The 17,894-nt window shown below is 35.2% G+C and overlaps 1 protein-coding gene and 1 long non-coding RNA gene across 5 annotated transcripts in view; one reads left to right on the top strand and one right to left on the bottom strand.

Moving 5' to 3' along the window:
* Positions 1-3,900: 3,900 nt before the first annotated feature.
* On the bottom strand, positions 3,901-16,355 carry cmtm8b (CKLF-like MARVEL transmembrane domain containing 8b). Of its 4 annotated transcripts, none has more exons than XM_073925335.1 (5): positions 16,216-16,355; positions 13,815-13,971; positions 8,838-9,011; positions 5,940-6,059; positions 3,901-5,739 (listed from the first exon to the last, which is right to left on the bottom strand). In XM_073925335.1, exons 2-5 carry the CDS (start codon positions 13,968-13,970, stop codon positions 5,653-5,655), a joined length of 537 nt encoding a protein of 178 aa, XP_073781436.1. In that variant the 5' UTR covers position 13,971; positions 16,216-16,355; the 3' UTR covers positions 3,901-5,652.
* Positions 8,883-17,894, top strand: part of LOC137487872 (uncharacterized) — a 50,014-nt gene continuing 41,002 nt past the window's right edge. The window contains exon 1 of the long non-coding RNA XR_012391951.1: positions 8,883-8,966. This is a non-coding gene — a long non-coding RNA (uncharacterized lncRNA). The remainder of the gene's footprint in view (positions 8,967-17,894) is intronic.

The following is a 17,894-nucleotide window of genomic DNA, read 5'->3' as shown; positions in this document are numbered from 1 at the left end:
TGGTTGCCACAGCGGAATGAACCACCAACTGTTCCAGCAAATGTTTTACGCAACGCATACCCTTCTAGCTGCAACCCAGTATTGAGAAACACCCATACACACTTATTCACACACACACACACACACTCATATACCACATGTCTTTGGACTGTGGGGGAAACGGGAGCACCCGGAGGAAATCCACCCTATTCGGAGAACATGCAAACGGCATACAGAAATACCAACTGACCCACTTGCTGTGAGGCGACAGTGCTACCCGCCACCGTGTCACCCGTGCACTGTGTGTATATATAATAAATATACATAATATAATAAACTCCAATAAACTGGTCTTGTTGACATTTTGTTAAACATAAAGGAAAATAACAAAAAGGCCATATAAATACTGATTTGCGTGCACACAATGGCAACAATAGCACTTGAGCATCTGTTTACCAGCGGCTTTGACAGCAGCAATGAATAGAACGAATATATTGCCACAAGGTTACACCATAAACACTATCACACTACACACTATGGCTTTTATATAATGACAGCTGGTGTGTGTGTGTGTGTGTGTGTGCGCGCGTGTTTGATTGAACCCTTTATGCTTATGCTTTGTTAGAGCATGCTGTTCATTTTGCACCTTTTTAGTCGGACTATAGTTATAATTAGGGGCAGCACATTGGCTCCATGCTCAGCACTGTCACCTCAGAGCAAGAAAGTCTCTGGTTCAAGTTCCGACTGGGTCAGTTCACATTTCTGTTTGGAGTTTGCATGTTCTCCCCTTGGGTTTTCTTCGGTTGCTCCGATTTCATTTCCCCCACAGTCCAAAGACACGCGCTATAGGTGAATTGAGAAAGCTATATTGGCAATAGTGGGTGAGTGTGTATGGGTGCTTCCCAGTATGGGTGGCAGCTGGAAGGAAAAGTTGGTGGTTCATTCTGTTGTGGTGACCCCTGATGATCAGGGACTAAACCGAAGGAATATTCATTAAAGTGTACTCATTTTTGCACCATAACCTTGAGTTATTTTGTTCGGTTTTATTGTGTCACATCTGTAAAGTATTCATAGCTCTTCACTTATTCCACATTTTTACTGTTTTCTTGCATTTTCTTATTCCAAAATGGATTAAATTCATTTATTTCCTCAAAATTCTACACACAATACCCCATAATGACAATGTGAAAAAAGAGTCTTTGAAATTGTTGCAAATTTATCAAAAATAAAAACCTAAAAAATCACATGTACAGACGTAGACCGGGAGCTCTAAATTGAGCTCGGGTACATTCTGTTTCCACTGATCATTCTTGAGATGTTTCAGCAGCTTAATTGGAGTTCACCTGTTGTAAATTCAGTTGATTGAACATGGTTTGAAAAGGCACACACCTGTCTATATAAGGCCCCAGGGTTGACAGTGCATGTCAAAGCACAAACCAAGCATGAAGACAAAGGAATTGTCTGTAGATCTCAGAGACAGGATTGTCTCGAGGCACAAGGCTGGGGAAGGTTACAGAAACATTTCTGCTGCTCTGAAAGTTTCAATGAGCACAGTGGCCTCCATCATCTGCAAGTGGAAGATGTTCGGAACCACCAGGACTCTTCCTAGAGCTGGCCGGCTATCTAAGCTGAGTGATCGGTGGAGAAGGGCCTTAGTCAGGGAGGTGATCAATAACACGAGGGACACTCTGTCTGAGCTCCAGCGTTCTTCTGTGGAGAAAGGAGAACCTTACAAAAGGACAACCATCTGTGCAGCAATCCTCCAATCAGGCCTGTATGGTAGAGTGGCCAGACGGAAGCCACTCCCCACCGGGAATTTGCCAAGAGGCATCTGAAGGACCCTCAGACCATAAGAAACCAAATTCTCTGCTCTGATGAGACTAAAATTGAAAAAAAATTGAACTCTTTGGAGTGATTGCCAGGCGTTACGTTTAGAGAAAACAAGGCACCGCTCATCATGGCTAATAGCATCCCTAAAGTGAAGCATGGTGGTGGCAGGACAGGGAAGCATGCTGTGGGGATGTTTTTCAGCAGCAGGAACTGGAAGACTAGTCAGGATAGAGGGAAAGATGAATGCAGCAATGTACAGAGACATCCTGAATGAAAACCTGCTTCAGAATGCTCTTGACCTCAGACTGGGGTGATGGTTCATCTTCCAGCAGGACAGTGACCCAAAGTGACTGCCAAAATATCCATGGAGTGGCTTCACAATAAATCGATGAATTTCCTTGAGTGGCCCAGCCAGAGCCCAGACCTAAATCCTATTGAACATCTCTGAAGAAATCTGAAAATGGCTGTACACCCTCGCTTCACATCCAACCTGATAGAGCTTGAGAGGTACTGCAAAGAGGAATGGGCAAAAATTCCCAAAGACAGGTGTGCCAAGCTTGGGGCTTATTCAAAAAGACTTGAGGCTGTAATTGCTGCCGAAGGTGCATCAACAATGTATTGAGCAAAGGCTGTGAATACTGATGTATCTGTGATTTTTCAGGTTTTTTTAGTTTTAATAAATTTGGAACAATTTAATTTTCCACATGCACTTTAACTTACTTTATAGCTTCCTACAGGAAGTATTAGCTAAAAAACATCTATAAGGAGTGCACTCATTTATGGTGCACTGTACACACTCTATAGGCTATAATCAGAAAAACGCTGCATTTATATTGTGCATGAAATCTGTCTCAGTGGAACTCTCTTATTGAATTATATTTGAAATCAGCCTGAAAGAATATTTTGATCACTCAGCATGAAGTTTGGTCAAGACCGTGTCTCCATGGAAACCTGCATTATCAGAGGGTGGATTTACAGTGTAATTGAAGGGTAGCAGGTGAAGCACTGAATGCACTGTTTCTCGAATTTATTGGATAAAACAATAAGGTCAGGCTGACCAGAGAATGCACTGTTTAACAAAACGCTGGTTTTTAATTAGCATTTTAATCAGCACAACATTTTAAATTAGCTCCAAACGTGCACCTGGCTGAATCTCATGAAAACATGTACAGGACACAATCATCACATCTGGGTGGACAGATTCAATGTTTATATACTGTACATGTTTCATTCAATCCTTTTCTTTTCAGCTTCACCACACACTTTGTGGTTTGGGTCACCACAGCGGAATGAACCTATTGTAAAAAAATACATATTGTAAAATTGTGAAATGTTATTGCACTAGAAAATAACTGTTCAAAAGCAGTTTATCATTTAATTTAATAATTTATTCCAGTGATTTTTAAAGATGAATTTTCAGCTTCATTACTCTAGTCTTCAGAGTCACATGATCCTTTCGCGAAATCACTCTAGTATTATTTATTATTATTATTAATATTATTATGATTAAATAAAGGCAATAGTAATTAAAGCAACACAATGACTGGATTAATAATTTCATTTGAAACGACACCCTGCTGAAAAATCCAGCTTAAACCAGCCTAGGCTGGTTGGCTGGTTTTAGCTGGTCAACCAGGCTGGTTTTAGAGGGGTTTTGGCCATTTCCAGGCTGGTTTCCAGCCATTTTCAGCCTGGTTTTAGCTGATCAGGCTGGGAGATGACCAGCTAAAACCAGCTTGACCAGCCTAGCCAGGCTGGGAGCCCAGCCAAAACCAGCTATGTCCAGCTTAAACCAGGCTGGTCAAGCTGGAGGAAACCCACGCAAACACAGGGAGAACATGCAAACTCCACACAGAAATGGCAACTAGCCCAGCCGGGATTTGATCTTCTTGCTGTGAGGCGACAGTGCTAACCACTGAGCCACCGTGCTGCACTTTTGTGAGTAGACAGTAATTTTGGATAAACTATTCCTTTAAGTCATCTAAACTGAAAGATCATTTGAACTGAATGACTGAAATCATTAAGTTCAGAATCCTCCAACAAAAGTGTGCATATAATCAAAACAAAACAATAAATGGCAAACTCCACTGATCCATGCCACATTTCAATAAATAGATCACAACATATACATACATTATACATGACAAAACTAAGCGGCATCATAATACATTTTATGTACATCCTAAAATGACTGTGTTCATGAGATGTAGGGGGAAAACATGTTTTAAAAACATTTTAAATAAAGAAATACACAGTTGAAGTCAGAATTATTATTTTCTCTTTTTTTAAATATTTCCCAAATGATGTTTAACAGAGGAAGGAAATTTTCACAGTATGTCTGATAATATTTTTTCTTCTTAAAAAAGTCTTATTTGCTTTATTTTGACTAGAATAAAAGCAGTTTTTAAAATTTTAAAAGCCATTTTAAGGTCAATATTATTAGCCCTTTTAAGCAATATTTTTTCCTCATATTCTACAGAACAAACCATCCTTATACAATAACTTGCTTAATTACCCTAACCTGCCTAGTTAACCTAATTAGTTGAGCCTTTAAATGTCACTTTAAGCTGTATAGAATTGTTTTGAAAATATCCAGCTAAATATTATTATTTACTGTCATCATGGCAAAAATAAAATAAATCAGTTATTAAAAATGAGTTATTAAAACTATTATGTTTAGAAATGTGTTGAAAAAAAATCTTCCCTCTGTTAAACGGAAATTGGGGGGGGAAATAAACAGGGAACTGATAATAATAATTCTGCTAATAATTCTGACCTTAACTGTATATATTATAATGTACACCAATACACAACAGCTTTTTTGTAATAGGTACATGGAGTTCATGGTTGAAGCATAAATTTCTACATTTTTAAATTGAATTTTATTCAAACATCTACATTTCAAGTCAAAGAATACACATTAGCATTGTTTTACTCAATACAAAGTGCTGTACCAACTCTTCATTTGTCTTTGTTTAATGCAAACAAGCAATAATATATCAAGGCATCCTGTAACTTCCCATTAATTCAGCTCTCTGAAATAAAATCTTTAAAGTGGGCTTACTGTAGTGATTCAGGGTAAAGCAACAGCGTACTTTTAAAGGGGAACTATTATGCAAAAATCACTTTTATAAGGGGTTTAAACACAGTTGTGAGGCAAAAAGCCATCTTCTAAAGGTAAAACATAATTATAATTTTTTTTTAATAATCACACTTTACAAAGATAGTCTGCAGAAACACTTTGATTAACATTCTCTCTCTCAGAGAGGGAAAGTCCCACCCAGTGACGATCTCTTCCGTAATTAATAAACAGCCCTGAGTGAGAAGCAGCCATCTGAGTTTTCATACCGTACGTGCTGAAGATAATGTCAGCGACTAAGAAGCATTATATGTCTTCTGAGCCACTTCTTTTGACATTTTGAGGTTTTTTTTCACACAGATAACGTTAGTCCTGCTTTTAATCTGCTGCTATCCTGACGTTTGTAGCCCCGCCCCCTTTTGAAAAAGAGCACAGTCTCATTTTAACTTAAATTGGCAGTCAACAAAACGGCTCAATTTGGATTAAAGACTAAAAGGGAGTTTCAAAGAGATATAAAATGTTATTTGTGGGGTATTTTGAGCTGAAACTTCACACAAAATTCTAGGGACATCAGAGACTTTTTTTACATTTTGCAAAAAATGGCATAATAGGTCCCCTTTAAAACTTATTTACCCCCTTATAATTTTCCGATGTAAAATTGATTGTGAAATCTTCTGTCAAAGTTTTATAAGAACAATGCTACATATATTTTTGGATTTTTACTTTAACATCAAAACTCTTGTTATGTATAATCTGAAAAAAGCTTATGTATCTTCGCTTTTTGATCTCCAGGATTTAAAATTCACAGCTGTATTTCCTGCATAACATAGTGTCGCCAGTGAGGCAAATATCTGAAAAGGGAAAAGAAATTGTCATTCAAATAATACAGCAACAAGTTATTTATGTAATTATAAAACGCACACAGAACTCTGTATAGCACATGTCTGTATAACTGATAATTAATTGTCAAGGAATAAAAATAATAATATAGCTATGATGACTATAGAAACAAGAGCATTGCTAAACTAATCAGAGAGGATGCTTTTCATACCGTTGATGCCACCCAGCAGATGAAGTAATAGCGCCCTCTATTGGCCACATTCAAAGATAATGTCCCCATCACAGCTGCACTCAGGTACAATACAGTGGCACTGCCGTGAAAACACATTCCCTGCAAAAAAGAAGACTTTTTGAAAAAAGCTGAAACATTTGGTGAACATATACTATTACACGGGTTTTACAAGAAGGTGGTGAATTACGAGGACTTTCCTGAGGGACATTTTTAGGTATAGGTTTAGGATAGGGTGATAGAAAATACAGTTTGTACAGTGATATTGGATTGGGATATTCTTTTATTCTGTAATAAATATTGCGATATGAAAACAATTTTACTAGATGAGCTGAATAACTGTTTGGGATGATTCTGTAGGGGAGTGCATAAAGTATAATAAACAATCTACAATCATAGATAAATTCAATAAAGAAAAACATAAAAATTATCTTGTTGTTTTCCGAGAAGTCAAATGTATTCAAGACTACAGTAATTGAAAAATTAAATGTAAAAATAATACTGCATAGTTTTCATTTTATAATCAATTCAATAAAATTAATTGAATTAGTTAACTTCATGTCAACTTAAACTAACCCCAACTCAACAGTCTACTTATAATCTAATGAGAATTTGTTGCCATGTAGATGCAATGTGACTTAAACTCAACAAAATGTGTTAAAGGGACCATCAAAATAAAGTGATACCATATTTTGTAAAACAGGGCATAATAGGTCTCCTTTAACCAGTAACATTGGTGACATCAGTTAAAGTTAGATATATTTGCTAGATATTGATTGTTAGAAAGCACAACTAACAAACTGCGCTTGTGATAACTAATTTTTCAGTGCAACATAATTCAAAATGCTGGGAATGAAGCACAAGATAATTATTTCAGTGTCTACCCCTGTGCAAAGTTTACCAGAAAGTGAAATCAGAAACATGATTAGATCGACAGTTATGGCCATCCACAGACTAATCAGGTTTGATAAACTATAATGAATCTTATTGGCATATATGCAACGATTCAATTCAGCAAAAACTTTTTAGATTATAAATAAATAAATGCAAAGTGAAAAGATGAAACAATTGAATACATTGGAAATAAAATTCAAGATGATTTAATACTTTTTAAGTGCCTTTATTTTCTCTAAATTGATTGATCAACTTTTAATACTTTTCAAGAGCCCGCAGATTAATATTTGCTTATTCTGTTAAGATCTGATACAGTTTCTTCCAAATATATTAAACAATTTCAACTATATTTTGTAAATATGTGTATTTAAATGTATCTCTGTATTTTTTAAAAATAGTAATTTATCGAAAAAAAACGACTGGTGTATTTTTTTTTTTGTGAAATCAGGACTATTCCACCAAATTTTGACATCTTAATGCTTCTAAAGTACATTTATATTTAGTCTTTTAGTAGACACTAACAAATGAAGTTAAATCTTAAATCTGTGTAGTCTCAACATGCCTAAAAAATAAATATTTAAAAAAAAAAAAAGGAAACCTTAGTATTTTGTTGCTGCCTACTATGGAAGTCAATAGTTTCCAGTTTCAAACATTCTTCAAAATATTTTCTTTTGTGTTGTCTTAAAGTTTCATAAAATCTCATAAAGGAGAAGTAAATAGTGTGCACATTTCCACTTTTGAGTGAACTATCCCTTTAACTACAAATCGTAAATATAGGGAAACAGAATTTCCTAATGGCCTCATAGCTGTGATAAACATGTATATACAGCGGGCAAAATAAGCATTTTACATGTCACCATTTTTCTCAGAAAACATATTTCTAAAGGTGCTGTTGACTTGAAATTTTCCCAGAAAGTTGGTAAAACCAAAGAAATTTATATATACAAAGAAAGCAAATGTAATTAGTTTACAAATTAAGTTATGCATAATAAAATGAAATGATGCAGGGAAAAAGTATTGAACACTAGATAGGGAGGTGTAGAAAGGCAGTGGAAGCCCAGACAGCAGCTGAAATCTCTCAGTAGTTCTTCAGCAACACTCTGCCCTTCCTCAGTGTAAATGAATAACAGCTGCTTCAGTCCAACATCTACATTAGCAGGATGATGAAGATGAAACCAAGGTGGACATTTCAGTTAGACAATAATCCAAAACACAGCCAAGGAAACTCTGAAATGCTTTCAGAGAAAGAAAATCAAGGTGTAGAATGGCCCAGCCAATCACCTGACTCGAATCCAATAGAGAAAACAAAATAAAGCTCAGATTTGATAGACGAGATCCACAGAATCATCAAGATTTGTACTGTTTTAACCAGTCAGGTTAGAACACCTATACGTGTGATGCAGTAAATGACGGTATGTGAGAGTATAATTGTTATTGATTGGTGATTTGTAAGCAGAGCGGCCTAGGAACTCATTGCGAGTGTTGAAGCTGGGTTCTGCGGATGAAACTGCAAACTATCTTCAGTAAACTAAAATGATGAAAACTCAGATGATGAAAAGGATAAATGTTGGTCCATGATGAGATGGATTGGAAAGCAGAAATCCGAATCCTTCAGTACACTCTGTTGAAGTCTGTGAAAAACTCACACCTGAGCAATGCATGTGACTTCATTCTCCATATAAGAGACGTCTTCAAGCTGCCATCCTTAAAAGGGCCTTTTATATAAGGTTTAACACATTTCAGTAGTTCAGCACGTTCTGCTCGTGTCATTCCATTGTTATTACACATAACACATTTTTAGATATTTTTTCTTTTATTTTTGTTTGTGTTGTTTGGGTTTATATCAAAATCTGGTTCAATTCCATGTCAACACCTTTAGAAATTATTTATTTATATATTATGTTTAATACTTGTTTTCCCTGCGGTATAAGTATTTATTTAATCATTAATTTGTGAATTCATATCTCAGTATTCAACTTTACTCACCAGAATGTTCCAAGGGATCCAGGTTATCCTGATGTGGAGCGTGATCAGGTATAAGAGAAAGAGGATGACGGTGAGCACCCAGTAAAAGACTGACACAAACATTACCCAGCGCAGAGCAGGAACATGCAGGTACTCCGTCCCACCAATCAGAGTCCACACGAAAAGCCCAAACACCTGAGAGTGATGATGGAGCACAGACACACATAAGTGGATTATTTCTTTCACAAAGCAGCACAATGAAACTGACAGTAAAAAAAAACAACCATAGGAAACATAATAAGTCATGGCTTCAGTTTCCAGGAAATACAATAAGACATAGGATAGGATAAACTTTATTTGTCCTCGAGAGGAGATTTGTCTTGGGCAAAAAAGGTGCTACAACATTGCTCTAAACAGACAGTAAAAATAAATAAAACAATTAAGAACAAACAGTTAAGAACATGCAGTGTTTACAGAACAAGACCGTATATAAGTATAAATTTATAAAACACAGAACCCAGTCAAGTGCTAACTTACTACAGGATCAGTGTTATTGGTAGAGTTCAACAAGACAACAACTGATAAATGACATTATGTAAATATAAAGTGCGTCAACGTAAAAATAAATTTCTTCTAAAACTTTGTTAGTCTAGTTTAGTTTATTTAAAATTTGACAGGGTATTGCAGCACAATTCCCTGAAATGCATCAAACACACACTCGAAACAACATTTGACTAATAAAAATACCAATATATAACATGATAAAACGATAATTAAAAAACATTAAACACTATAAATTAAGTTATCTATACATACATTTTAGAGCATGAGGAATAAAGGAGACAATTCGTTTTACTCCTGGGCAGATTAGGGCAACTACAAAATACAGCCACAAATGTATCAAATAAAATACTGTATTTTTGTATTTTGAAAATTTTACAAAACATTTTAAAAAGGGAGCATGAAATTTCTTCGCAAACCTTCCATCGATATGCATATTCGATCACCCGCTTTACCATTAAACTGACTAAAGTGAAGTAAACAATGTTTGATAGCAACACCTTTTCTCCACCACCTCATTCACCTACAGGGAGAAGTTGTGGCCTAATGATGACTGATTTGGACTTGTAGTTGTAACCCAATGGTTGCTGGTTCAATTCCTGGTCCTGCCAGAACTAAACTCTGCAGGGCTGCAGTCCTCCAGGAACTAAATTTGACACCCCTGGCTCATTTAATGCAGAAAATTAGTCAGAACATAGTAGTATATGTGTTGATTATGTTTCCACCCATTGTGTGGCCAGTAAAATTGCCATCATTTTTGTGCAACGATTTGTCAACCTATTAGCAATATTAGATTTTAAAAGGGTGATAGGGCTTCTGACTTCAAGGCGCAATCCTATTTCTATTTTGTACCCATTCCCCTTTCCCTTGGCCCTTCAAACAGTGTGTGAAGGGGAAGGGCTTCAAAATTACCCCTAAGAAATGGGACAGCACTACAGCACCTGCACACATCATCATGTCATCGTGAGCTCTTACTTCATATGAGATCGACGACGGCGACTGCTGTTGTTATTCCACTTGCGTTATTTTTCGGTATTTATCTTCAGGAAATCACTAAAGGCATATATCATGTTACCATAACGATATAATGTGGCAATAAAACCATAATTGTACTGTGCATTTACACCCTGACCATATTCATCAATGTAAACACAAAATAAACAACACTGTACAAGCTCCTTCTCAGCCACTACACTTTTCTGACAGGGTATTTGAATGTCATCCAGTGTCAGAATGTTGTTGGACGACAATACAGAAGTGATTGTGGATTATAAACAGCAAAATTTAGCGGTTTTTGTTTTAGCGGTTTTTTTTTTTATAGCATGATTGTAAAACATGAACGCAGATAAGAATGTATTAAAACATGTGCTAGTTTGTCATAAAAATTCATAATAATGACAAAAAAATACTAATTTGTGCATCTCCTGACTTCCTTGAGCAGCAATGCAGCAGTTGTGGCTGGTGTATTCTGGGAAATTTTCTTACCCCTAGTTTCCATTGTGGTCCTAAAAAATCTCTCTTTCGAGGGCTATCTAGCCCTTCCCTTTAGCCCCACTTCTTCGAGATAAAGAGAATTGGGACACCCCTACCCCTTCACGTGAACGTGCAAAACAAGTGGTAAGGAGAAGGGCAAGGGGAAAGAGTTGGGATTGAGCCTAACTCTTCAATGCACAACATAAAAATATGATGTCTCAAAATAAAAATATCACACTGCAAAAAATGCTTTTCTTATTTAGATTTTTCATCTTGTTTCTAGTCCAAATATCTCACAATTCTTAAATCAAGAAGAATTTTCTAGACAAGCAAAACATAGTCTTGTTTTAAGAAATGATATGCCAAAATTAAGTGAGTTTTTCCTTAAAACTAGCAAAAAAATCTGCCAATGGGGCAAGCAAAACTATCTTACAGTATGTCAAAAGAAAAAACAAGATTATTTTGCTTACCGTATTGGCAGATTTTTTTGCTTGTTTTAAGGAAAAACTCACTTAATTTTGTCATATTATTTCTGAAAACAAGACAATATGTTTTGCTTGCCTAGAAAATTCTTCTTGAGTTAAGAATTTTTTTATATTTTGACTAGAAACAAGACAAAAAATCTAAGTAAGAAAAGCATTTTTTGAAGTGCAGTTTTTGCAAATAAACTCGTAAAACGGCAGTCGAGAGTTTTTGACCTGTCTGTATAGACTGGAGTGTTGTTAAATATGTGTTTCACATATTGTGACATTTGGACATCTTTTGATAGACGTCTTTCTTCTTCAATAATTACCTTTACAGAACACCTGCAGATTAGCTACTTGCATTTGAAACAGCCAATAAAGTATTGTGGGTATCATCAGTTGTGGGTATTGTGGGTATCATCAGTTGTGGGTATTGTGGGTATCATCAGACTTATTTTAATGTTGTTTGTCTTATTTTCTTGGCATCTACATCAGCAGTTCATCTATTATTTCTACAGTATAATCATACTCCCAAGATTTTATTAGTTCTTATTTAACTTGAGGGGTCTCAGTTTACCCTCTTAAAAACACCAGTACACCATATTAAATTTATTATTATTATTATTTATAAAGGTCCTTTTTCATTCCACCTGCAGCACTGAGACTGATGATGATCTGAAGGCTCTGCATCATGTTCTTAAGGACTGCAATTTTAATCCATTTTACACTATAGCCATCATATATATATATATATATATATATATATATATATATATATATATATATATATATATATATATATATATATATATATACATACATATATATATCCATATCTATATCCATCTCCATCCACAAATGTGGGCCCAAACACGAGCTGCGCTTTCATTATGGGGAAATGGAAACAATTTCGTTGTGGAACATTTATAAATGCAACACTGGCAACCATGTTTCCAATCAATTCTTCCTCTTTTTCCTCTTGTTTCAATTACGGTTAGTAACACAAGGTGGCGTCTCTCTGAACACTGTAACAGGTAAAAAGAGTCTTTGAAGCTATATCGTGGATATTAATGAAGTTGCATCTCATTCACAATAAAGTGCGGTGATAGGTTTGAACTAAGTCTTTTTCCATGAATTAATGCTGAAAACTCAAAGACGTCACTTTGCACCGGCCGGTACAGACAGCCAATCATCACGCTGCAATTTACACAATTATCACATGGCCGTGACGTAGTTTCAAAATTTATTTTCAAACCGGAAGGATGAATTTGCTCAAAACTATTTCTTTTTTACTTTTTAGTGAAATCCAACGTCCTAACGGTGTTTTTAGCAACTTGGGACATGTATATCAAAAAATGTGTTTTGATGTTTCATGACCCTTTAAAGGTGGAAACTCTACTAATTGCTTGTCCTGAGACAACAGGAGAGGGAGGGGAGGGAATGTTGACTTCTCTTTTGGCTCTTATTACCATATCCACAGTCGTAGCTTCATTCATTGCTCCATGCTCCATTCATGGGTCAGAAGTGACCTCTGTACCAAAATAAAAGGAAACCTACTCTGGTAAAAGCTTCAAGTCCATATATGGAGTGTCCGACTAGCTCAATTCACAGTCACTTATACGCAAAAAGGCATAAATATGCATCAAGTGCATAAAAGTTATAATCATCAACTAATATTTTAGGAGCTGTGAAAAAACACATTTTAGCAAATAAAACGAAAACAATGGCAGTCATGTGTGATAAGTAGCAGAAGCAGGGCCTATTCACCACTCCTTTTTGACACCATATTATTCTCCGGAGACTTCCCGCCCTCCCTTTCCTGTTATATGCAGCAAAGAATTTCTTGCAGTGTGTTTGATTTGACAGGAAAAATGATTCTGTGTCTGGAAGACTGAGCTGGCTGTAGATTATGCCGGGGAAAGGAACACTCGGATTTGACTCAGAGCATGTGGTGGAAGGAAGAAGAACAATACGAGCTGAAAGGAAGAGTTTGTTTCCCAGCTGTTTTGGTTGGTCCTCTTCCTCTGTTTCCTTTGTGAGCAATATCTTCACGAACAACACAAAGTCAAAAAGTTCAAATGCACATTTGTGTTTTTTTTCTGTTCACCATTACAAATGCAAGTATCTAGGATTTTTAACTTAAATAAATTTATAATAACTTTCACTTTTACTTATGTTAAGAGATGCTGCATTGTGTTGTTCTTTAGAAAATGAATACCACGTGACTTTTTTTGCAGGGTAAAAAGTCATATTACACTCTTAAACCCCTCTTAATCTTTAGACAAAAAGAAAGTGTGTTATGATATATTATTCTTTATTTCATTTGATTATATTATTATATTTTTGTATTTTGTAAAGATAAAGATCGACTTAAGATTTATATTTTTAACCAACACTAATAAAATTTACATCATATGAGACATTTAAGTCACACATAATTAACTTAAATAGAACCATTGATTATTTAGATAAAGAAGTAGCATAGTAATCGTTTACTTACGATTTCTCCGACCATCAACACACCAGAAGCAGAGCGAATAAAGTTCCCATCATACGCTAGTTTGGAGTGTGTCAAGCCTAAACTCTCCAGATTGGAGCTTCTGCTGGTTCTGTCAGCGCTGCTGCTGTCGATGCGGGACTCGGAGTCGACCTCCATTCTAACGGAATTACAAAAAACACCCAGTCCAAATGAGCCAAGAAGTGACCCCTTTTCCAAAATGAAAGGAAACCTTAGTCCATATACGAGATGTCCGATTCGTAAAAGAATTGTTCTTTTGAGTCGGATCTTTTCAAAGAGTCGGGTAAACAGATTCAAATAGCAATGTGAATTCATGTTTATCTCATTGTTTACAGTTGGTTTATCTGAAAGAAGCTTACCGGGTCGAGTGATTCACGTAACGCATCGCCTCGCAATCACTAATTGAATAACATAAAAAAGACAAAATTTGTTAAATGAACCGAAAACAGACGAAGTTGCCAGATCCGCGCCGGTCAGAGTCATTCACAAGTTGCGAGTTGTTGTTAAAAAGCTCCATTGTCTGTAGTAGCCTATGGAATTATTTTCTCATGTTAAGACTCGAAAACAATAATATCAAAAAAACGAAAATACAGAATAATTGGGCCTAATTGATAATAAAAGTTTTAACTGGCTTTTCACATTGATGTCAACTTTTTTGAGTTACATACGTCATTATTCAAATAACATGATTTTAATAATATTTTTGCCGTTTAAATGGTCGTTTGTGCAAGGGAAATACTCTCATACGAATAAAGAAGAGTTCAGATGCAAAAACCTCTAAGTACCGTCTGAAGTTTCCATGGACATTTTTTTTCTCAGTCTCCTTTGTTTATGTTGAGAAATTTCACTTTAAAGACCAAGAAAATGACTTATCCTTTGCCATAAAAGTGATATTACTGAACATACGAGAGCCTGATAAAAATGATCATTTTAGACGAAGATTTTAGACGGCATTTAGAGGTTTTTGCATGCGGTTGCGGCATGACGTTAACGAGAATGATTGATTATTTATTGAATTTCCCATGAATTGTATTTTATTAACATCATCTACCCCTACCCCAACCCTAAACCCCACCATCACACAAAAATTATGCTATATTGAAGTGCATATCCGCTGCTGTATCCCATTCAGACGTTACCCAGTCAGACAGCATAGTTCCATCAAGGTGCACGAGCTCTGTCTGATGACGACACTGCTCTTTCCTGATTGGTCAGGCTCACGCGAGACTGCTCAGCTGATCTTCGCAAATTAAAAAAAAACTATTAGTATTTTATCCCTTTTCTGAATAATGCTGTGTTATTTGTGTGCGTATGTGATTATAGTTTTTATGACCGTGTATATTGTTGACATTTTTAAGATCTGCCTGTGCTGTTGGGTTTTGTTTTGATATTGTATTGTCAGTTCAAGCATTTACAATTTTTGGGGGGCTTTATAACAGTTAAGCCCTTAACATACAATTTGTGTAAAGTTTTTCTAAATAAACCCGATGAAATGTAGCCATATAGATCACAGTTTTTTTTATTATTAACATTTTAATATTATAAACATATTGTACAGCAGTTATATATAATACGCAATGAAATGTGTTTTTGGTTACATGGAAACCTCTAAAGCGACTGTGCATCTGATAAATATAGCATCAAGGAAAACGTACACAAACATATTAATGAATTACTTTAATTAGTTAGTTTTATGAGGGCTACGATAGGCCTACCATTTTAAGCGTCACACTATAGTTTGTCAATATAGCTATCGTAAATCGTAATGCATGTACCATAGAATATAAAAACATATGCGAGTTAGATTAGGCCTATATGTTTAGGCCTATTTGTAATTGTAAAATGTGTGTAAATCTATTTGTATTTGGAAATATACGTTTTATAAATTACTAATGTCATATGCAAACATGCACATTTATTGTGTCAGTTGCATGTATCCATATTTGTTTATAGGCTAATGCTATGAATGCAATTCCAGCCATTTGCTAGTTTGACTTTATCAAATGATTTAAAACGATTATAGCCGCTTATTGGAAATTATTTATTTTAGTGAGTTGATTACAATCATCCTTATATACATGCTTAACTACAAAAGCGGAAATTAATACACAACATAACGTTAAATTGTTGTAGGGCCTGTAGCTTACTTGGGCTAATTAGGCTACATCATGAGGTAAAATAATCGTTCAAATAATACATTTATTGAAAACTACAACCGCTAGTTTTCAGTACATGTATTAAGTATTTGAACGGTTTTTTAATCTCTGAGAAAAAATCATATTATTCAACCTATTAATGGGCCTATATTAATTATTATTTTGTCCTGTTTTTGCTTGATGTAAGAACCCAATGCTTCCTGACGAGATCAAGCAGCATCCGTTACCTGCATCACGATCGTCTTATAGTCTTTCTGTGCACGTATTATAGCTTTTATGTCAGCCATTTAAGACAAAAGAGTATTTTTCATCAGTAAAACCAACATTAGTGACATGTAAGGCGTCCCTAATAATTCCAGAATGCCACAAGAGGGCAGCAAATCCACAGTACTGAAAGCTCTGTAACCAAATAAGCTGAAATAGTTTCTCAAAGCCCTGCAATTCCCAAAACATACAACAAAAATAAATGAATACTGAAATGTCACAGCACGATTTCTTCTTTTATTTGCAATATCTCATTTTCACACACTGTTTCGTCTCACTTTTGGATTACCGAAATATTATTCAAATAGAGCAGCAGTCAGACAGTCTTTACATAACTCCCTGGCATCGCTATGGTACGTTTACATTCACGATGGATATAATCTCCTAAATGCACTTTTTTTTGTTATAATGTATATAACACTGTCACCAGAAAGCTATTATTTGATGGCTGGTAGACCCTATCCTCTCTGCCAGCTCTCTACATCAAAGGTTTGCTTTCACTTTGTTGATCTGATTTTTTATTTATGACTAAACAAACCTGAAAATGCCATGAAAGCATCTTGGCCAGCTGTGTTGCTGTACCCGACTTAATACAGCCTGTGTGACAGGCAATATCAGCGAATAAGGCTCTAGATATAGGGCTCTAGCCTCCGAATCCAAAAAAATGTAAGATTTATTTTTACGTCCATTTTTAATACACCGTTCAGATTTTCAGATATCACATTTTATAATCATGGAAAGAGAGATGAGAATCAGAACTACAATTAAACAAATATATATAGCTATTTTAGTGGAAACATTTACAAAAAAATAAATATAAAAGGCTTAATCTTTTTTATTTAACCCTTGATATTTGTTTGTTTATCAGTAGGCATTGCATCTAATGTTATTTAATATATATAATGTTTAAAATCAGAACTACAGTAAAAAAATAGGCACAATTATATTTAGTAGAAACATTAAATGCACAAAAAGTGCTCAATCTTCTTAATTTAAACCTTGATTTTTCTTTGTATATCAGTAGGCATTACATCTAATATTATTTATCATCTATAATACTTCAATATATATATATATATATATATATATATATATATATATATATATATATATATATATATATATATATATATATATATATATAATGATGATTCCCTGTTGGCAATCATGCCAAAGAAATAAGATGTCCACTGCTCGGTGCCCTGCATGTGGCCTGTTCTTCTCAGCAACCTCTGTTTATTAATTGTTGTTCACAGCAGTTGCCATGTAGTCAGTCGTAAAGGTTATGCTTTCGATAAATGCACAGTTCCAGCATTTAATTAAGTCATCTTAGGAGGAGACGTGCTGTGAGACTCAGGCAGGGATAATTCTTCGGAGGCAGCCATGTTTAAGATGCATCCTTTAACACTGTGGTTTAATAGAAAAGTAAATATGTAATGGGTTAACAAAGTAAAAACAACAAATATATAAATATATATTCTAAATTATCTACTACATTACATTATTAATTTTGTATTTATTTTTATGGTATTATATTTCCCAAATAATTATTAATTCATGGTTAAAAACATCAAAGTCTTAGTTTGAGAGGAGTCTATAGACGTAGTTTGTGTTTTTCGCATGTTCTCTGTATTCTGGAACC

This window comes from Danio rerio, chromosome 16, assembly GCF_049306965.1.
Source record: "Danio rerio strain Tuebingen ecotype United States chromosome 16, GRCz12tu, whole genome shotgun sequence".
Classification (NCBI taxonomy): Eukaryota; Metazoa; Chordata; class Actinopteri; order Cypriniformes; family Danionidae; genus Danio; species Danio rerio.
Note: the sequence above shows the minus strand (reverse complement) of the source record. Positions and strands in the feature narration are given on the sequence as shown.